The sequence below is a fragment of the Molothrus aeneus genome, chromosome 3 (assembly GCF_037042795.1).
Source record: "Molothrus aeneus isolate 106 chromosome 3, BPBGC_Maene_1.0, whole genome shotgun sequence".
NCBI classification, from domain to species: Eukaryota; Metazoa; Chordata; class Aves; order Passeriformes; family Icteridae; genus Molothrus; species Molothrus aeneus.
The window spans coordinates 26,260,239-26,282,983 of record NC_089648.1 but is presented as its reverse complement, the minus strand read 5'-3'; the positions used below and the strand labels follow the sequence as shown (position 1 = coordinate 26,282,983).

General features: G+C 40.6%; 1 protein-coding gene across 1 annotated transcript in view; it reads right to left on the bottom strand.

The window, feature by feature from the left end:
* Window positions 1–22,745, bottom strand: part of TTC7A (tetratricopeptide repeat domain 7A) — a 171,475-nt gene that overhangs the window by 94,944 nt on the left and 53,786 nt on the right. The window contains exons 11-14 of the mRNA XM_066546525.1: window positions 21,768–21,872; window positions 12,691–12,808; window positions 6,683–6,740; window positions 3,246–3,318 (exon numbers count right to left, since the gene is read on the bottom strand). Of these exons, the coding sequence (XP_066402622.1) occupies window positions 3,246–3,318; window positions 6,683–6,740; window positions 12,691–12,808; window positions 21,768–21,872 (354 nt within the window). The remainder of the gene's footprint in view (window positions 1–3,245; window positions 3,319–6,682; window positions 6,741–12,690; window positions 12,809–21,767; window positions 21,873–22,745) is intronic.

Genomic DNA, 22,745 nt, shown 5'->3' with positions numbered 1-22,745 from the left:
TTACTGATTGGCAAGAGTTTCCATTGAAAACAGACTTGCTACAGTTCACTAGAACCTCAGGAAAGTAGGTATACACCTATGGGTTATTACTTAGTTCTTCCTACAAGCCATTCTTGATCACCAGAACAATCTAGGCTAGGATGTAGGCAGAAAAGCAGCATATTGCTTTTCAGCAGAGGAGGCAGTTGGTAATCTGGGAAAAAGACAGAACAGAACTACCTACATGCAAGCAGTCACTGAAAGAACCACCTCTTGAATACCTCCTAAAACAGAGCTCCTCTCTTTGGGCAGACAGCAGCCTCTCCTCCTTGAAACCAAACAAAAAATGGGCAAAACAGGTGAAATATTTTCTCTGGTCTCTTAACTGATGTTTATCTTAGCTGTACATCCAGACACTTGGGAAGGAAGCAGGTGTCTTCTGGATAGTGCCATTTGAAACTTGAGGTCTCTTGGAAGTGCACAGGAAACTGGTGAGACTTACAGTGCTCAGCTGCTGACCCTTAGCCATCTTTCCCTTCCCATTTTCATGAAAAGAAAGGTTAGATCTAATCAAGTATTAAAATGGCATGATGCCTATGTAAGTTGTTTTTACATATTCAATACTGATTTACACGGCAGTCAAGGTCACAAACACCACCACCCCCAAAAAACCAGATTCAACACTTAAAATTAACAAGAGTGCTGCTGACTCTAGAGAGTAATTTCCATAGAAACCAATCTGCTTTTTAAAAAACAAGGCAATGCATTAAAATCAGTGAGCTTTAAAATGTTCATTCTACCTTGTTTTTGCTGATCCAAGTGCTGTTACCACAGAAACAGGAGAAGCAGCCGAACCAGCCACTGGGAGTGGGGAGCTACAAATCTCATTTGTCACTGGGCTCTGCCAGCCAGGCACTGCAGGTGGAGATATCCACTGCAGCAGGTACAGACCGCGGCCTCCAGGCACTTCAGCTCAGGGGGAAAACCAGACTGAGAGACCCTCCTTACAGAACAGGTTATTCTACACTGTGTTCGGCTGAAAAATCCCCTAAAACACTCTGGGGCTGATGTAGACCCCCCCAGTCTTCCCAGTGACTCCAGTGGTCCTTAAGACATGAGCACATACAATGCTCATTATCATTTTTTATCTTGGTTGCTGGTGGTTTCAAATGCCAACTCTGCATGAACCTTTTATAACCATTCCTCCTCTGTCACATCCTCATCTCATGTCAGAGGGATGCCTATGTTTTTCCATTTCCCCTTTGCCTTGCCCAGTGGTGACAGAGACAAGTGCTATTGGAAACATTTTACAGGCTTCCAAGGAAGATGAATTGCTCCAGCTTTGCTTGGCACTCTACTGGTCAGCTGCCTCTCTTGCTTTGTTCCATGAAAACACTCTCTTATCTATGCAAGCTGATACCCATATTTTTCAATGCTGGGTACAGTTACCTTATTTTTTGACTCTGACTATGGAAACAAAAAGGTCTATTTGTTGAGAAAAACTTTGAGGTATTATATTATATTATAACCTACTATGTAGAAAAGGCCTGATTTATTGGTATTATAGCAGTGCCTGACGAAAGCCCTAACTGTGATGTTCAATAGTTAATGCAATCTATCAAAAAAGGTATCATTTATCTTTCAGTTAATCAGAAAGAGAATATATTAGATACTTTAAATAATTAAGGATATTAAAAATGCATTACCAAATGTTTATCATTAAGTAAACTGGCAAAAGAAGAGTAGGGTATTTTACAGCAGTCTAAAAATAAAGAAGTCTCAGGTATCTCCTCTCTGTCCAAGCATGCATTAAAGATTTATATCTCACTTGATGGGAGAAGAGCAGGAGCATCATGGCAGGGGTCAGGCTGACACTACACAATACACTGAGATCACACAGCTGTGGGAGCAGAGGCGACTGGCACAACATCAGGGATGAAAACACACAGGTGAACTAGACAAAAGAGGAAAGTGAACACGGGGGCAAGAGACTGAATGGAAAGAACAGGAGGGAAGGGAAATGAAGCAACAAGAGAGATGAAACAACATGGCAAAGACAGGCTACAACGAGAAAAAAAAAAGTAATAGTTAAAATGCCAGTAACAGTGAAAACAAAAAATCAATGACCACAAAAATCTTCATTTTATGTTTCAGGACATTTCAGCTGAAAAGCTGTAATTCTTTACTCATGGCAAGCAGAAGAGGTAGCAAATCAGACCATCTCCCTATGAGGCAAAAGCTGTGAGAGAAAAAAGGGTAGCTGGGTGTTTTTAAATAAAAGACCCTGAGCAAACTGCATCATAAAGCAGCCAGTAGGCAGACGAGAAAGTTAAATAAGCCATTTTAATTATCCTTCTTATTGCAGGCTCACAGCACACTGCTCTCATTATGAAAGGGTTACAAAAGTGACATTATCAAGAGGGCGCTCTCTTGGAACAATTAGTTTAACCTAATGAACACACAGCTCCCCTAATTAGCTCAGGAAAGTAAGAAATACCCAACTGTTAAACTCTGTAGTGTAGACTAGGGAGAGAAAACTGCAGCAAGCAGAAGGTCTGCCAAAGAAAGAAACTACAATGATGAAATTTCAAATCTAGCTAGAGAGGTATTTAAAAAACAGAAGCTGCTCCAATAAAGACTTTAGCTTTTAAACAGAAAGGACAGAGAAATACAACACCCCAGTTTTAAGAAAAAGGGACAGAAAAATAAAGCACAGCCCAAGAGGTTGGGGTTTTTTTTTTTTGAAAGGCAGTGCAGAGCATTTTCTGATCAGCTTCATTTTTATGAGTTAACACCTGCAGCAGCATTCAAATGCCAACTAATCCCACTCTCTGCAGAGCTCCAGCACGCGTCAGAGCCTGGCGTCAAACGTGCCCAAGTTTGGAATAAAGCGATCCCAGTGCGAGATCTGGCACCGCACGGAGCTGGGCACAACGGGACAGCCTCTGGAGCGGCCTGCAGCAGGACACAGTGACACCAGGGAGCAGCAACAAACACACCTCCTCATCCTACACACACAAGGCTGCTCCAAGACTGCTCAGGAGCTAGAGCTGAACACATTCCCCAGGGAAGGCCATTCCATGGGCTACAGAATTATTATTTTTAGAGTAAGAATTAAAAAATATTTTACATAAACATATTCTGACTGCTTGTCACCGGTTACAATGCAGGAAGGAAGGGACCCTGTTTAGCAAGCCTGGGTCTTATTCAACTGGACTGTCCTTCCATCCTCCCATGACTCAGTGATTTCCAAATATTTCACATACCTGTCTGACAAGAGCCAGCTGCAGTGACAGGTAGAGGATGATCTGGTGATCTTCGGGGGCCAGGTCACGTGCTCTTTAAGGACAAGCACATAAGACAAAAAGAAAAGTGACTGTTAGATTGCACTTTGCAGAACTCCTTCACCATGAGTCACATTAGCACAGAACAAAACCCAGTCTTCCCCCACAGAAAACTAGTCCAGTAATGGGAGAGCACACTGAAACTAGACAAAAAGCAGAACAGTGCTGGTCTGGCTAAGCCAGAATCCCAGGAAAAAGTATGAGAAACACAGCTGCCAGGATGTTATACAACTTATGTGCTCCTTTATTAAATGCCACTTAATATTTTGGAACTTGGATAACTAATATGGAAAAAGTAGCTCTGAGTGCATAACAAACCTATCAAAGCATTATTTTAAGTAATTCAGGTGATAGACATAGTTGTCTAAGTTGTTCCTATACTGCCACTTTTCAAACATTAAGAGAGGGTTGGATTAGCACTGAAAAAGTAATCACTATGAGCATGTAGAGGACTAAGGATCAGAAGCCTGTGACATAAGCTGGTGCTCAAACATACAAAACATTCTCCACCCTGCAGCTTCTAGTTTAATTTTTGACAGCAGACTCCTAATTTGGAAAGGGAAGACACTGAGGGAGGAATGATTTGATGACAGGAGCTGTGCCTGGACCAACACCAAGGCCCTTACTTGTCAAGGGCCTGAAATATCCCTTCCAGCCCACAGCAGGCACTACACTGAAGTGAAGCCTTGGCTAGAGAAAGAAGGCTGCAGTGTCTCCAGAACCAGATGTGCAGGCCTTTAACAAAGTCTTGTACAAGGCAGGGAAGAGGGATGGACAGCCTAGGCAGAACTGTCCCCTCTCAGACTATGCTAGGCACGAAACTGCAGTGTGAATTTGCTAGCCTGTGGAGAAGCCATTAACCAAGGCAATGCTGGGATAGTGTCTTGGGGAACCCAGTCTAGGAGGAAAGGTGGGGCAGCAGCTGATGCCACCTGGCAGCCCACTCCAGGAGCCAGTGCATTTTCCCCTTGTGACTCACAGAGCTCACTCACAGCTCTGCAGCACAGGGAGGTCATTTCACATGGGAGAAATGGGGAAGAGGAAGGTCCCTCATAGCCAATTAACATTTCCTGACCTCTTTCTGGGCTGCATTCCAGGACACCAGGGAAACCTGCACCTGCACTGCCAGGCCCAAAGTGAGCACAATTAATGTCCTTATGAGGGAGGAACGACAGGCTGACAATACTGGTGGTTAAAACCCATGCCAAAACTATTGATTTGCTAATAATAAACAAGTAGCAATAAAATAATTCCTTCAGGAAACAAACCACACACCGTTTTAATGGCAGCCACTTTTCAAATACCATCTTGGCCTGTGAGCAAGAAGATTTTGAAGCTGATTTTTATAACTAAAAGCTCTAGAACAAATTAATTTAGTATGGACTGAATATGTCCTGTAACTCTCTAAGTCAAGGTGGCACTCAAGTGTTCTGAAGGAATGCCAAAGACATCAACATGCAATTAGTACAGGTGAGTCACTAATTTCTCCTTCCACTTCAAAAAACACAAAAAAACTCCCAAACCCAAATAGTCACAACCCCCCCAACCAAAAAAATCCCCAACTTCCCCCAAAATTGCAACAAACAACAAAACTCCACAAGGTAGAACCCAGCTTTGCCCTAAGGTGTTAGACAGGGCGAGTCACCTCTTTATAAAGTGTCTCTTGTGAAACCTTCAGTAGCCTCTCCAGCAATAAATAACGGGCAAGTTCACAAGAGTATAGCAAATGAAATTAATGGTGCTTTTGGAGAGAAACAAAGGATTGTTACTTTACTGCTCATTTTCCTCATAAGGAATTAGAAAAACATTTAGTGCAATCTTCCAACTGAAAAGGTCCCTTACTGAGATGACTACAGGCCAAACTATGGCCTGAGAGATCATACAGGCTCCTCAAAAAAAGGCAAAAACCAAGGAACGTACAAAAAGGAAGGAAACCAAACTTAGGCATTTAGAAGTCACTAGTAATCAGCTCACTGTCACATTCCTGTTGGCTGATATTTGAGTAACTAATGTTTGGCTAGAAGCTTGTCTGCCTCCTAGGTAGAGTTAAGATACCATGAAAACAAGTCACGGCCAATGAGAAAGGTCACAGGATAAAAAACAAGGAAGTTGAAAAGCAGTGCAGCACCACAATTCCTTAGAATTGGTCAGCAGTTTATGTACGACGCTGGAGTCCACAAACTAGTGTGACTTAAAAGTACACTCCTCATCCAAACAATGAATGAATAAATGGCTTTTAGAAGTTTTCTCTCTCAGATCTCCATAAGGTAAATACCCAGAATTGTATCTGTGGTTTCAGTTTTTGCACTCACTACAAAGCCAGTGTAAGACAAACATGCTGGGGTCCTTCTTGGTCAGCATCAGCAAAACAGCTAAGACCTTTTAACATTGTTCAAATTGTTAAATCTGTACTTTGAGATACCAGAGATCTCAAGTTTTCTTCACTTATGTAATTATGACAACAATAAACTCAGAATTAGATCCTTCAGCCCAAGACTTAGACCACATAAGCTTCCATTTAATTGCTATCTGTAGTCTGTAGGCATCTACATTTACAGTAGGTTGTAAATTGTGAATGTAATTGCACCAATGTAAATAACTGCCTGAACACTACCTAGTGTATTTTGGGTGGTGTAACTTAATCATAACAGAGTCAGGAAGCTCACATCTTAATGCTCTACCCCACAGAATGGACAAAAAAGGGTTTTAAATCAAGCAGTTGTACTTGAGGTCTCAAGTGTAGTTGCACAAGAGTGCACAGTTCCTTCCAGAGTGGAGCCATTGTATCAGTTTTCCCCAAAAATATAGGGATGAAGGAGAGGTGAGTGGTGCCTGCTTTGTACCACTAGCTCTAGAACCTCCTCTTCCAACAACAGCTGATTTAAACACTCATTAGGACAGCAATTATTCTCTCCCCTAGCTGCCCTGGTGCCAGGTCACCCCATAGCTGCTTACACCCTGATGGTGGAGGTACTTTCCCACCATGATGGAAATAGGATTTTAAGCCTGCTTCACACAGGAATTGAGACAAAATTAGCTTTCCATGTCTGCCAGCTGGCATCATGTGAGGAAGCTGCATCTCCCAGCACTGTAGATCTCACTGCAGCTAATTTGGGGCTAAGGTTTTTTTCTGTAAGGTGGCAGAACAGTACTCTTCCCTTGGATAGTCAATCAAATAATCACTGCATTTAGCCATCACAAAAATGGTTTTGACACACTACTGCTGAAATCTAATGAACTGTTCTCAAACTTTCCAGTATGGAAGCCTTACACAGAGGAAAAAGAAACATAAAAAGAAAAATTTTTCTGAATTAATGAAAAAAATGCACAAAGCAAGTATCTGCAAAATTCCTACTCACCTCTCCAAAGACTGAAGTGCTTTCTTGTTTAATTCATCCTGAGTGCTCTTTAGAGTAGCTGTAGGACAAGATACAATGCCATTTAAGCGTTAATTCAATGTTTCAGATCAAATAAATGTATAGAGTATTCAAAGTGGGAGCATAAACACTATGGAAATCTCTGTGTCTTTGTGCATGTGCTCATTTTGACATGAATTCTCAAATTCATTTTTATTAAAGATTATTTTAAGTCCTTTGTTTGAAATACTGAAGCATTTTTTATTTATATATGCTACTGAAGGGGCTGGGAGAAGGGGTCAAACACTAACTAGATACCAAGAAGATAACAGGTCCTGAGCCAGACTGCTGCAAATGCTACAAGCAGTAACCTGCATCACATTCTGATTCAGGTACAGTATGTGTACAGAATGTACACATCCACCACCATCTTCATAGGAGGGTGCTGCAGGTGTAACAGGGAACACCAGCAGCCAAACTTACAGCTCTGTGACAAACACCACCATCTTTGAGACCATAACAGACTTTAGGTTACTCCAGATGTGGCATTAGCCACTAATGCCCTTCTTCCATGTCTCTAATTGCTTGATTAATGGATCCTGCCCAGTACACACATGTATCAATGTATAAATTAATTCCTACCTAAAACCAGAAAAGGAAGAGAAGAATCAAGCTCTTGTTATACCTGGGTATCGTAAGATATCATCATCAACAGGAACAGAGGAAGAGCTTAAAGGAACGTGGCTTTCTCAGATGCAAAACATCTGGAAACCTAGTGATGATTTTCAGAAATGCATTGGCTGTCTTGTTCTGGTTCTTGTATAGCAGTTGTTTCTTGTTCTGCCTACCCTGAAATTGAGAGCTATTGATCAACAGCATAAGGAAGTGATGAGTAGTTAATCCATTAGCAAACATCACCTGTGAATGTATCTGATTTGATACATCAAGTCAGTGTATGCTCCAAAATAGCAAGTTACTAAGTAGTACATAATAATGCAACAAACCCAGTGAAATTCAAGTATTCTTATAAGTTATTAAGAAGAAAAGAGATGTGTTCTTCTGCAAGACCTGCAAAGGTAACCAGTTTCTTTGTATTCTGCAATATGCCAGTGAGTGAAATTTTGTAAGTAAATTATTTGTTGCAGTAGCTATAGTGATCAGACCTTTTGTACTTCTACATCTTCCAACAGTTCTTCAGAATACCAGGTTCATTTGGGAGGAACAGCAATCTTCAGGATTTCCTAATCATAAAGATCAGAACTTGCTTAAGCCACAAAACCTATTCTAAGATAAAAAACTTATCCAAAAATTTGTATTTTAAATAATAAATTTTAAGACATGGACTTTCATGTAAAATGCAGCATCTATTAAAAATACATCACTCTAGCCTTAAATCAGGCTGCAAAATACTGAATAAAGGTAACAAAGAAAGGAAATTTGGAAAAAAAATTAAAGAACCAAGATTGATGTAAACAAAAATGCTTGAGGAGACATTGGAAAGGATTTGATCATATCTATAAACATCCCTACAGAAAAAAATCTAACATTCTGTTTCTCATGGAAACTACCATTCTTTAAGTTATAGAGCAATTCTGAAGATGTCACACAATAAAAAAGTCTGAAAGAAATGTTACCATTTGTCCCTCAAATTAAACACCAAATGGAAAAGCTAGAACTTCGAGCTTCCACCTGTTAGGACATTTGACTAATGTTCAGTTTGTAGTTAGAAAGAACACAAAATATGTTGTGGAAATGATGTGATTACTCTACAACTAGTCAGCTTTGCCTCTGCATTACTGGGAAACAGCATGTGACTCCCACCTCCCACAATATGGACTGCATCTTCAGCTACCACAAAGTTGGAATGCTGTGTGCAGCTTGGCATCCACAACAGAAGACATGGTTCCATTGGAACAAATCCAAAAAAGGGCCATGAAAATGGTTGGAGGGCTGGAAGATGTCTCCTATACAGAAAAGTTGAGAGAGTTGTCATTTTTCAGTCTGGAGAAGGGTCAAGGGAGGCCCTCTTAATACTTCAAGGGGGTTTTTAAGAAAGACAAAGTTATTTTTTTACCAGGTCCTATAAAGACAGGACAAGGGGCAATGGTTTTAAACTAGAAGAGGGAAGATTTAGACTATATACAGGAAGAAATTCTTTACTATGAGGGTGGCAAGACTCTGAAACAGGCTACCCCAAGATGTTGCAGATACCCTATCCCTGAATTATTCAAAGAAATCTGCAATCCACTTGTATCACTGAGAAGCTCTCACTTCAGACAAAGAAAAGTTTGCACTAAGGAAACAGAACCTGGCAGGTCTGATTAAACTTTTAAAATTTGTGCTCCATTCTCCCAGGTCAATGGTACCAAAGAATTCTTCAGTCCCTACCCAACTATACTTCCTGTGAGCATGGCTGCTGCAGTTCCATCAACTAAAACAAAATATTACTTATTACTAAAATTAAAATAAGCTCCAAAAGCAGTCTGACCAATGGGAGAGTGGCACAGGGGGGTTTCTGAAACCCGTAAGACTTTTGCAAATGCCACTTGAGCAGCCCAAGATTTATTTTCTGAAGCAATCTGGGTTTTTAAAGCAGCTTCAGCCTTACTAAAATTCAATAGGCTCTTCAGCAGCATTTTGTACCTAAACACAAAGCTCTGGATCACATTTAGAAACACAGGAGGACAAGCTCTGTCTTAATAAAAGCAGTTAGAGCACAGCAGGAGTAGTGAATGCATGGAATGAAACACAGTGCCAAGGATCAGAATCAACTCTACAAACATGGGGACAGGAATCTAGTTCTAATCTTGTCCAATGGACTGAGCACCCATTAGCAGCTGAAGCACAGTCAGATCTATTTATGTAAAACATTTGTTTTGTGGGAAAGGATTCAGTTTGTAATATGCAAAACTGTTCCTGTATGTGACTCACAATGTAAGAAGTGGAGATGACAGATAAATGGACTTCATAAATAAATTTCTGATCCAAACTAAAACAATGACATATATGCACCCTCTTGCAAATATGACTGAGTTTCAGAAATTATTCCCTTGTGTTAAGACATCTAATATGGCACAACATACATTTTAAGCACCCAGAATTATAATTAAAAATTGCATGCACTGTTATTTCCAAAAGCAAAGACCAAGTTTGTTCACTAATAATTTATAGACTTTGGGGGGGGGGGGAGGGCGGGGCTTAACATTAACCAGTGCTGTCAGTACTCTGACTGTGAAATCCACAAAGACTGATAGAATGAGTTTCTAATTCAGTCCCTGATCCATGACCTTCTACCAATATTCTAAATGAAAACAGAGGTACAGCACACTCATCTCTGAAAAAAGAATGAGGGACTGTTATATATAAAAAGATGTCACAATTTGTGAGGTAAGAAGAGCACTTGTATTTCACAATGCATTCTCAACCTAGTCTTTCCTCTTCAGCCTTTGGTAAATTCATGTCACCTTTCCCTGTCTTCAGTGAATTCTTCACCAGACCTAAGGGGAGGAAAAGTTGACAATACAGCTTATGTCAAAACTGGAAGTATGGGAAGAAGAGGAATGGTTTGCTGCTGGCATTGACAACTGACATTGGAAAGTGATCTGCAGAAAATTAACATGAACTATGCACAGGAGGCTTGGGCTTCTAAGACTGAGGCAAAAGTGTAAAAGTGTCAATCATGTCCTCTGAGGACACAACATTCAGCTACTTCAGTGAGACTTATTTCAAGAAACATGTAATTAAACATTAAGAATAAGGAAGCTTTCCAGCATAAGTTTCTGGAAATCTTACTTCCTACAGGAGCTTTTTGCAAATCACAAAAAAAAGGCTTTAATACAACTCCTCAGTGCCTTTGTCACACAGGAGGAGAAATAATTACTAGAAGGTTATATTAAATAAGAAAGTCTAACTTGGATGGAAGGCTGAAAGGTTTAGAAGGCAATTGGTCAAATGTCTCTGAAACACTTAGCTACTATTGAAAATACTGATTGACTGAAAGTCATCTCAACTAGAAAGTTACAGGAATCTCATATATACACACACATAGATGTTTGACTTGTCTGCATATGTCAGTAAGAACTGGTTTAAATACAATGATAAACAAGATTGACAACATGAGACAGGATTACATCACAGAACTGCTGTCTTTCAGCATGTTCTTGCTTTGCTTCCTCACTGTCATATGCTATTTTTTTAACAATGCTAATGAAAAATGTCTTGCTAGTGCAAATTTGACATTTTCTAGTGAAACACAGTTCCATATTCATGACCATCATATGTATGCTTTTGAAGGACTTAATCCATTTTATTAAAACATAATCTGCAAAATGGAAATATACTCTTCCTACTTCCCTTCAATAACTGAGTGACTTGTCCTGTTGTCTTAAGGGCTAGAGATACAGTGAGAAGGCAGATATATTCCACTGTTTCAAAACATAAATGAGAGGCTAATCTGAAAATAATCCAAGGCAGCTGTTGTGAAGACTGTTTGTTTTACATTAAAAAGGACACAATATTGAACTAGTCTCTTGAAAACTCAGGAGGTTTCCAGAAAAAGTTTCCAACTCATATTTTGCTGCGCCAAAATATTTTTAGAGCTAGAGTACAGAACATGCCTCTCCATTCTTTAGAAACCACCTTCTTTTCATACTGAAGTTTACAAAGAGATCATAAGGGGCTGACATAGAAAACCTTCTATCCCTGAAAATAGTCTACGGGATCGTGTATAGCTTTACAACAGTTTAAACGACATCTAGGCAAAATGCCTTAAAAACCAGGCTGTTAAGTAGAACTCTATTCCTAGTGGACTTAAAATATATATGTAAGACAAAGTTCAGGCTAGGAAGGACATACTTTTTCACATGAACTTTCTAGGGAGAACTACTCTGAGGCAGAGAAATGGAGAACTGGAGAAAGCTGCAGTGCCTGTAAGCCTCCATGATGAAAAGCAGTTCTCAGAACATCTGATCAGATATGGCTGGCTGAAAAACTACACCAGCTTGTGCTACTGAGGAGCACAAGAACACTTTCTCAGACACATGCCTTGCAGAATTCTGGTGTAAGTTGCAAGGCTTGCATATTCCATGATAGCATGATAGAGTAATTTTAGCTTTGATTCAGGCTTCTTTGCTGAATCAACTTTGAAGAAGTTAGTTTGTTTCTCTGGAACCTCTATGAGAGAAAAGCCATTGCTTGCATGAGGGCACGACTGCCAAAATCATTAGGAAACAAACCAGCTCAGCCATTATTCAAAGAAAATGTGTTAGAACATATCTTCTACCCATGTTAGAAGTCACAGAATAAACAAAGACTGTTCCCACCTGTGAGCTTGATGAAGGTCAGAGCTAGAACTTTCCCAAACACTTCAAGCCCTTCTAACTACAAAGCACCAAATCTGCAGGAGCACCTTGTCCATTCATTTAAGATCCAAGTAAGCAGCATTAAAATAAAATACTTCTTACATTCAGTGGTCTGTTTCTAGTCAACATCCACATGTACCAGTGAGGTAGATATTTTTATCTTGTTTACTTCTAAGTAAAAGAAACTACATCACAGAGAGGTTGAATCTCTGTGGGGAATCAGTATCATGCCAGGAACTGAAGTGAGGCATTTCTGACTCCAGTTCTTGGATTGTATTTCTTTATGATTTATGAGTGGGTGACAAAAATATGAAAACAGATGGAAAGTTTGACTTTTTGTTGTGTAAATTAAGTGAAAAAAATGTATTACAAATATTCAAGTAAAACACACCAAGCATTGTCAGCTACACTCAGATAATCACCCCCTAAGTAATGACCTGCATTTTTCCCTTTACCTAATAACTTTACTTTTATTACCACAGAAGAAGCTCTCTGAGCATGTGAACAATTCCCATTTATCTTGTGATCTGATTGCTTTTCAATGTCTAGTCAGCACTGAAGGCAGATTTTTCTAATAAATTCCAGTTGCTTGCACTGAAGACTTGGAGCAAATGCTCTCCATGTAACACACTTAACAAAGAAGTAACTCACCATCAGTAGCCTGAAGACTGTATGTCAGGCCCAGTGCCAGGTAACCCTTTGCCAGGGACTCTCCAGCATCCTCACCCAGGTCTATCACCATTTTAGCAAAGTGTTCTCCTTCTTCCAGCTGCAAAAGAGGTAGGTTGAGACTTATAGGCATTTCCTCTATATTTGCTCCAATAAAATTCACCATTAGCCTTACCTGCAAGTGATCTGTGAGCCATTCACACAAGGGCTTTCAGTGATCCCAGTGAACACTCATAAAAAGGAGAATGTAGAAGGTCAGATGAGCAGACCTTGGTGCACATGCACAGTTTTAAGAAAAGTTTGGGGTTTGCACCCCAAACTCTTTCCAGATGTTTAAGAATAATCAGAGACATGATCTTATTTTATAGCTTCCTTCAGGCACACTTCAATCATGCAGCCTAAAATGCAAACACTGGATCAGCTGGACTACATATATGATATCCTAGTAGGGCATTGAAAGGTCTAAAAGGTTTCTTCCTTCAAAAGAAAACCATTCAGTTTTGCTGTCTGATTTTTTTAAACCTTAACAAATTTTACTGTCTTTTCAAACATTAGAATAAAACAAGAAACCACTAACATCACTGAAAGCTCTCAGTTGCTGCTTGAAATTCTGTTGCCAAAAGGACGCAGAAATTTCAGAACACAAATTTTAATCTGAACTAACACACTACCTTGGCAGCTCTGGCTGCACTAACCACTTTCTGCATCTTTTGTAAAGACACAATTTCCTTGAAAATGCATTTTATATTATAGAGAGAGATTGGAGGAGAGAGCAGTCACAATCTCTCAGGATCAGCCTCCAAAGTGATGAAAAATGTAAGCTGGTCTCTTCCACCACATCACAGACTGCTCTCCACAGCCTTCCTTTCAACACATTTCTATCAGCATCTGTAAAATCCAAGCTACTGGCAATTTCAAATAAAAAGAATAAGTTAAATATTATTACAGAATGGAGTGTTTCTCATTTCTAACTTTAAACTCTTATTAATATCACTCACCCATTTTAAGTAGAAAAGACAAAGACCTGTACACTGTATATACATTGAAAGGTGTAGGTTGGAGAGACACTGGCAAAACTTGTAAGTAATGCCTGAAAGATAGAGCCTACAGGAAGATTTCATTTCTGTACAAGACAGCATGCAGATCCTGTCACCCATAATCAGAGTCATCCCTAATCAAGAAGCAGACACCATTACACTATCTGACAAATCCTCCCTTTGGAAACTTTAATTACATCACAACTGACTTTATGGGATGGGGTTGTTTAATTTTGAGGAAGTACTTTTTTTGTTGGAAATCCACCTAGTTTAGACACAAGTACTGTGGATGTGTGCCCTCTTTATACTCAGCATTGTCAGACTTCAGCACCTCATGGCTCCTCAACATCTAAAATGACTCACTCATAACAACATGGAATTAAAATGCACCATCAGACAAGAAATTTGCCTTCTGCAGTGATCTGTTAATACACTACCTATGAACAAAATCTACTTGACTTGATGTAGCATCCTGTCAATGAGCCTCCTAATCCCATCACTTGAAAACATTCAGGTGACAACATTAACTAATGGCTTCATAAACAAACCACCTGGATTTATTAGATGATATCAAACATTAGAAGAAAATTACTTTTAACATAAACCTGAAGAAAGGCTGAAAACTGCAAGTGAAGAAGCAAATCTCCACCACTTGAATTTCTTCCCACTGGTGCAACTCCCTGAGGCCACAGGATTCAAACTAGATGTAGACCAATTATTCCCCAATTTCTGAAACCTCAGATCAGTCAGTCCAACAACCAACACATATGCTGCCATCAAATGCTTTCCTGAAAGCATTAGTACTCCTCATTGCCCCATCAGCTGTGACTGTGGAAGCCACTAACTGACACAGGAACACCTCTTGAGGAATATTGGAACTCACCAACTAAACTTGTGCAAGGCCTGTCTTTGAGGGTGCAATCCTAAGCTTACCAAAACCACTGGGAATAGTCCCACCTACTTCAGCAATGTTGAGATAGAACCCTTAAACTCTGATCACATCAGGAAGACTGAGATTTATTTCAGATTTCTTAACCTGTCAGTAGCCCTAGCAGCTTCCCTGCCACATACTGAAATGTGTCCTGGACCAGAGCCTAGGACAATGAAGAAGTGGGCCATGACTTCCCACATAGAAAAAAACCAAAAAAACAAAACCCACAAATGAACAACAAAAACCCCTCCCATATTATAACTGAATTCTTCATCTCTCAGAAACTTTTACGTAAGACATGAAATCTCTGCAGCTTGAAAATTCATTATGCACCTCTTTGCCACCATAAACAGCTATATTCTCACTCTCTTTCTTTATTGTTTCTCCTCTTCTCCCCACACACTCTTTCATCCAAGAAGTGTCCATTAGGTGAAGAAAAGAGCTCTACAAGGTATTCAAATGACTAGTGAACAAGAGAAGGGGTAGAGTGTATGGAAAAAATGAATGAAAAGTTTGAAGTTGAAATGAAGCCATGGAAAATTGGAGAGATTTTGTTCCATTGTTTCTCTGAATGGTCACCTGATGGTAATTCCAGTTTCTGACTGGAAATACCTATACTGCACAAATCAGTAGTGCACCATTCAGCCTTCCTGCCTGCCAGTTACCCAGGGCCACCTGTCAGTATCAGATTAATCTAATGAATGAATAATTAAAACCATAACTTTTCAGAGTGGCTGAAACAGCACTTCTAGCACATTCTTGTGAACATTTATTCACACTAAACACCAATGGCACTTTGACCAGCCACAAAGATTCTTATGAATGCAAACCTGGGTCAGCTGAAGTCTGCTTTGAAAATAAGTGGCCTCACAAACTCCAGCACAGCTGGTTCTGTTTATGAGAACATTTACTTTTCCTTCTTACAGCACTCAGACACTTCTCCCTGCCAGCCCTGCTGTGGCAGCCATCTGCCCCCTCTTCTCCCATTCTCCTACTCTTCAGTCATTCTGGGCAAGTGTGAAAAACCAAACCTTTCACTCACATCAGCCACTGTGATGTTTCAACTCTCCAGTGCATCAATCTTGCAGATGGCCTCGTCAACTGTGAATCTGGAAAGTACTACCTGAAACAGGAACAACCCCCTTGGGACACATTTGGGGTAACCAGCTAAACTGCAAGGACCACCAGACTGCAGTCTGGATAAAAGCTACCTCTCCATGCACCCAGTGAGCCTGAGCTGTGATCTGCCAGTAAAGCTGTGTCTGGGGGGGTCCTTACAGATACGGGGTGCCTTCAGTCTGTACTGTGGAGATGAGAAAGGGAGGAGGGAAGGCCTACCATGTTATTCTCTTAGAAGCAACAAAAAACGAAGTCTCAAAGCCCTCCCTCCAATCTGGTCCTTACTGTTCTAACACTTTTCTACATACTTTGCACTGAAAAGCTGGTGGAGAGAAAGGCAGAATTCCAGGCTGCAGGGAGAAGCTCCCTGCCTCCAAAACTTGCATGGAAGAAAGACAACATGGGGGAAAAACACCTAAGAACTTTCTGCATTTTAAACTCCAGCTATATAAAGTGTCAGGAGGCACCTGGAACCACTAGCTAAGCAACCCCTCTATCACACCAGAAAGCAAACACCTGGCACCTGGAGAGAGACAGGCTGCCAAACTGTGAACTGACACCAATGAGATGGTAATGCTCTGGGGCTGGTTGGGCTTTTTTTCCCCTTTCACTTCCTCCTTCATATTTGAAAGAAAAAGAACAGTTGCTAGCTGTGCTACCCCGAGGGATGTTTCCCCTGGTACAGAGAGTGGCTGTTCCAGCCACCACTGTTATTTGGCCACAGGTTTTGGTGTGTGCTCAAGCCAAGCCTGGAAGCATACTGACAAGGGAGTGGAGAACAGCAGGTGCTGTCCCCTGGCCTAATGCCACCCAGCTGGTGTCCAACTGCCACCCAGATTGTTTTTAGAAAAGCTCAAGCCCTACCCCACTGAATCAACAGCTTGCAGGACTAAGGAAAAATTGCACTTCTCACCAGCACACATTTAGAGTAACTAAGGACAAACAAATCAGTGATGTACAGCAGGATGAAAACAGCATTTTAATGTGCCAAAAAGGAGGAGCACACTAAGGAAGAGGTAGGGAATGCATCAAATGACACTGGACTGAGGACAGCAGACAAGTTTAATGAAGCAGGTGAATTTGGACACCCATGACACTGAACAATACCCAAGCACTTAACAGATCAAAATCCTACAGAATGGGTATGTATACAGAATTACACATGATGTTAACTAGTTAAATTGACCTCTTAGCATTTTAATTCCACTGGGTTGTAGCTATAGAGACTAATTCAAAGAGAAGAATATAAATATAGTGAAATGAGAAAGAAAAGAAGGAAAATGCATAGGAAGAAAGTGCTCCATAAGGCATAGTCTAATGAAAAGGTTTTGTCCCACAGCTGTTTACAGCACACAAAGCCAATCATGTTATGTATGTCAGAAAAAAAAATCCTGTGCTTTCTATTGCTGGTCTAGTCAGCATTTGCTCTCTGTATCACCATTGTTAAGCCCACCAATTTAGTCTGTGTAAACTCAGCCCCAGCACTTAGGAATACTCAGGCCTTTCCTCCACTGTAGCTAAAGTGGTTTGTTCACAAAGGCAATGTATTGAAGACAAAATTATTGGTCATTTTCAATGTCTAAAACCCATGGGATTGCCCCAGAACAGCAGTGGTGATGTAATCAAGAATGTCTTTTAAAAGACAGAAGAAATACTTAGCAGCTCCTTGCCCTTCCCCGCTTTCTCAGCAGCCTCTCACTCTGGTGATGCTGATCCTCTCAGATGTCTGTCAGCAGGCAGAGTAACTCCAGTGATGGGACTAGATTTCATCTTTTAATATTATTCATATTGCACTATGACCTAAGCATTTCCAGGTGACTCCAGGGCTCCTAAGTGACTGAGTACCAGCACATGCATAGCATTTATTATCTATAGTGGCAGGGTCAACAACAGACAGAAGGGGAGAGAAGCACCCTCTGATTAAGTGCTCTGTGAAAGTAATGGATGGTAAGCTGTTACCTCAGGCGTATGCAGCTCTAAATCTACATCCTGCCAACCCCCCTGACACACACACACCATGATGTCCTGACCTCATGGCATGTCCCACTCAGTTTTTATGACTCCATGCGCAGTCTGCCCTGGCCCAACACCACTTCTTCTCCCTTTCCCTGACTGATGGCATGATCTCTGCCTTCCCAGCAAAGTGCTGCAGTAGAGCACTTGGCTGTGCACACTAGTTCAAAGAAATGAGGGAAATATGAGGTACAGCACCATCCTGTACTGCAGCTTTTGCCATGGGACAAAGTCCTTTGAAAAGCTTGTATTAGCTGATAATACAGGCATCATTTGATGCTACACAAGTTTAGCACACCACCACTATTGCTATTATGTCAACTGTGGAGCAATTAAAATGATAGACGTGGCCTCATGTCTTCCTGCTTTTTGTCACAGCAGAGTTCTAGAGGAGTCAAGCCTATCCTAGGACTACAGTCCATTTTGCTCTATTTTCAACATGCCTCCATTGATATCAATTGAGTAAAAGGCAAAAGAAAGCACCAGGGTAACCCTAAACACCTCAAATGTGGCTCCCAAAAATGGAGAAATTCAGTATTTAATGCTTGTCTCTAGGAAGAAGTTCCATTTTTAGTATTTTAACAATACCTGCCATAACAGCATCCTGGAGAACCTAGATTAGTAGTGAAATTAACAGAACTGTACTATTAAAATATTAAAAACAACAACTCATACTGCAACTCAAAGTCATTGCCAAAATAGGCAAGTGAGCATTCAGCTGAGACCATGCCAGAGAAGGCTGAGTGAAAGAGGAAATTGCAGAAAGCCTTTTAGTGAGCAGAACTCTGAATTTATAGGGGAGCAAGGCAAAGCAACCTCAGTATGGACATGTTCCAGTGCAAGCTATCTCAACTCTTCTATGGAAATTTAAAACAATACTCTGACCTACAATAGTCAAAGACTTCACAGTGCATTCTGGAAAGCTAAAAGACAGCTGGCTAAACACAAATGGGCTTTGTGTTTGCTTGATAGAATCATCCATGTGCAAGTCCAGCAAACTGCTGTGCTGAAACCCCAGCAAGCTGGAAGGATTAGCAGCATGTTACCTCAAAAGTAATTCTGAGCCTACTACAAAAACATTTAAAACACCTGTGTAATAGGTTAGATACAGAAGTTCCAACTTTGCTGGACAGGTTTGACTGCATCCTGACCATACAAATGTGGTTTACATACGTGCATTCATTTTGAAGCTTTTCTGGTCCTCCAAGTCTACTGGCTTAAGCTTTAGAATTAACGAAGTACTGATTTATTGTTTACAGTGGATTTTTTTGATTACCTCTAATTCTGAAAAAGGGAGCCAAAACAGTGCTTATGCCACTCAGTTGCTTACTGCAGGCCCAATCCAAGAAGCTAGCAGTTGATGGGGCAGATCATCTGATGTAAGCCAGCAGGGTACCCCTAACATGCCAGCAGAGTACTGCCAACTTAGATCAGTTAATGATCTAGTCATACTGCCACAACAGAAGCTGGGGGAGGCTCAGCTCTTTTCTGCATCAGGCTCTGCTACATATTGATTTGCATGGCACTGTATGAATGCATCCACATTTTCACTTTGATTTGTTCTGCACTGAGAGATTATTTCATAGATGTGACCAGAGCATCCTCAATGTTGTAAATCATTATAATATATTTCAATTAATTTTCTGTTTTCCCTGCTCTTAAAGTGTGCTGAGACACCATGTACAAAGCCAGCAAAATGACTTCAGTGATCACTAGATTAATCATGAAAGAAACTGTTCTGTGCTTCTCATGACATTCTGTAATTATCCATCTGCATAAATGTTGTATTTTGGGTTGTTTTTTTTAATTGCTAGTAGCTGAAAGAAGACTAAAGTACTGCTTGCCCATGGGCTATAAACAAACTGGCTACAATACTGCACCACACAGTAGACAGATGCAGGATATAAATTAGCTGTTTCATTCGGATAAATGGTGATCTGATTTCACCCTTTTCCTGCCTAGCCAGCAATCAAGTACACAGATATATTTCCTAATTGAAAAATTAATCATATTTTATATGTTCTGAAAAAGAAGATGTATTTGAATATTTGTAACTGCTAATATTTGTCCATTAGACTGTTCCTGTCCCATGTCTATCTTCCTTTCTATTTATACTGGCATTGATCAGCCTGTTAACTTCCAGTTTAAATTATTCAATTCTGATTTGATTGCCATGTAATTTAAATGCAAATAATTACTGTAAGGATGACATTTAGAAAAACAGCTCTGCTAAGCAGGAAGGTCTTTATTAGGCACAGGAGTCTGGCAGTAATATCAAAAGCACCCCTTTGACTAAGAGATGTGGGAACCTATCATTTCAGTTCTTTTAAAAGATGATCTGATTTCCCTCAGACTCCCCTTAATTAAAACCCTTCTATACCATCATCAAGTTTGTTATGAGGGTAAAGCATAGGCCACTGACTGAAAGGAATGGGAGAGGGAATATTTTTAATTTGGTTTTAGTTCATAAGGCTGTGCTCTAGATAACTGCACTAAAATTGCCCTCTTGTGAAATCGTGATTTTATTTCATAATACCCCCAGTTTTGAGCCAGGGTCTATTTGAATAACACTGAAAAGCATTTCACACAATAAAAAAGCAGTACATTGAAGAAAAAAAACCCTCTTGCTTTGAAATAATCAAAACCAGCTCATGTTCCCTTCTTCCCTTGCCTTTGCTACTTTTTAGGGTTAGCCAGTCGTTTTATCAGCTCTGTCATGTATGAGAAGTCTGGACATACTGGATTGCCCAAGCTGGAATTGAATTAGTGCCTCACTGTCTTTTCAAAGTAACGAGGTATTTTTATATGCTAGCTGTGCATTGAAATCTTCATCAGACATACTAAGAACAGCATTCAATACAGCTGTAATGCCTCACTTTCACACTGTTTCAACACCTCTGAGAATAAAAAAACCCTTATTTACTTTATTAAAAAATAACATTCACTGTGAATCTTTTTATATATCACTGAATGACTTTCAGCCTTCAAAATTGAGAGACTGAGTGGTGGGTACAAGAGTTAAATTGCTCCAAATGTAGAGCAGAAGTAGGTTGGGCAGTTCAGCAAGGATTCTCTGAAGGTCCTCAGACTTGAAGATTTTTCCTAGAAAAAGATGCTGCCCAGCTTTTTCTGACTCACATATAAGCTTAACCATTATAGTTTGAACAGTGTAGTTCATTCAAAAACTGATGGTGGTGTAAACTGATACACCTCAAGTTTAGCTCAACAGCAGCTTTCATCAGGGATGTAGAAGGTGGGGAGGCAGGGTAAGGGAACAAAACAACAGCAAATTGGCTTCTACAACTTTTCTCCAAGATCTGTGCAGATTATTCTGGTATTTTCTTTCATGTTTTCTTGCATCTTGTTTTACTTCTGTTCAGCAATTGTAATCCTTCACTGACTGCAGGGACACCTCGTGGTGAGGACAGGTGAGGACAGCAGGCTGCCATTCAGTTAATTAAACCAAGTAGAGAAAGAATGACAGATGTTTCTGCTCCTTTGGATAATCAGAATTTCATGGGCACAACTTCCACTCCCACTCTGCTTCTGGGGCATACATTAACACATCCAGAACACAAAACATTGACACAGCAACTTCAAGAACAAAGGACTGAGTTGTCCAGCAGACCTGAACTATCTAACAGTCCACTTATAACTATGAACTTGTGTCCTGCAGGGGCTACAAGAGTGGCTGATTCAATGTGACACACAGTTGAAGCAGCAGTCCTCAGAATGGCTGTTATGGCTTTCTCCCCACCTCCTTTCTTCAATGTGCCAGTAAAATACATTTTAATGACTCACTACAAAATTTCTTGCAGGGATTTTCATTTTTTTTAAAGGGCACACATGTGTGTACGATTTTAGCAGGGATTCCCTTTCTCCCCGCTGCAACTACACTGTGGCACTGTGACTGCAGGACCTAATCCGTTACATAATAGGAATTGCATCAGCTTGCTTACCCAGTGCAGTGACCCAATGCAGACCTTGGCAGCCAGCAGAGGAACGGTGGGATCTGTAGGTCGCAGTTTAGCACACTCCTTGAGCACCGACACGGCATATGCCGACTGGGGGAGTGGGAGAGAGGAGGAGGAAATAAAAAAGGCTGATTAGACAATGCTGTTGAGAGTCCATGCAGAACATTGCAGTGACATGTACAAAGAAGTGCTGGAGAGAAAAGAATCCCATGTCAGCAACAAGTCAGCAACTTTATTCCCACCTCCACATGCAGACATCTGTACACACACGCACACAAACACACTCTTCCCACGCTCAGAGGAAACATGCCAAAGAGGCAGCCCTGTCTGTGCACTTCACAAGAAACAGTTTTCTTAGCTATCAATGCACTGGTTATTTTAACTCTGCCCTCCCAATACACAAGAATTCTGCTGTAGTTTTCCTTGCATATAATCATCTTCCAGTAAACCAGAAGAGATCATAAAGAGCTTATCCTCCAGTACGTTGATATTTTAGGCCAGTTTCACTCAGAGAGGTTTGTTCAGCTAAAGTAATCTGCTCAGTAGGTTGTTTTGTGTCTTCTCCAGTTCCAGAACATACAAGAAAGCAACTGGGACCCCACCATACAAAGGGTGGATGCAAATCAATACACTGTTCACTGGGTGGCCCAAGCAAATGTTAGAAAGAAAGCCCATAAAGCTCTTGCTGTCTTTCTGATGTTAGGTTACCATTAATGAGGATGTTTTCCAAGATTAGCACTTGCAAAGCCCTTTGGATCTGATGTGCTCCGAAAACATTGTGTTTTACAGCACACATTCAAGGCTGCCACATTTCAGATGCTTTAAAGGGGAATGAAGAAAGCTCTGGTCTGAGGCAGTGATTAGAAGGCCACCTCAGACAGTAAAAAGATGACAGGAGTTGCCCTACCAGAGACTCCCAGCCCATTTCACCCAAACCACAGTTTAAACCTTTCCCACTACTCA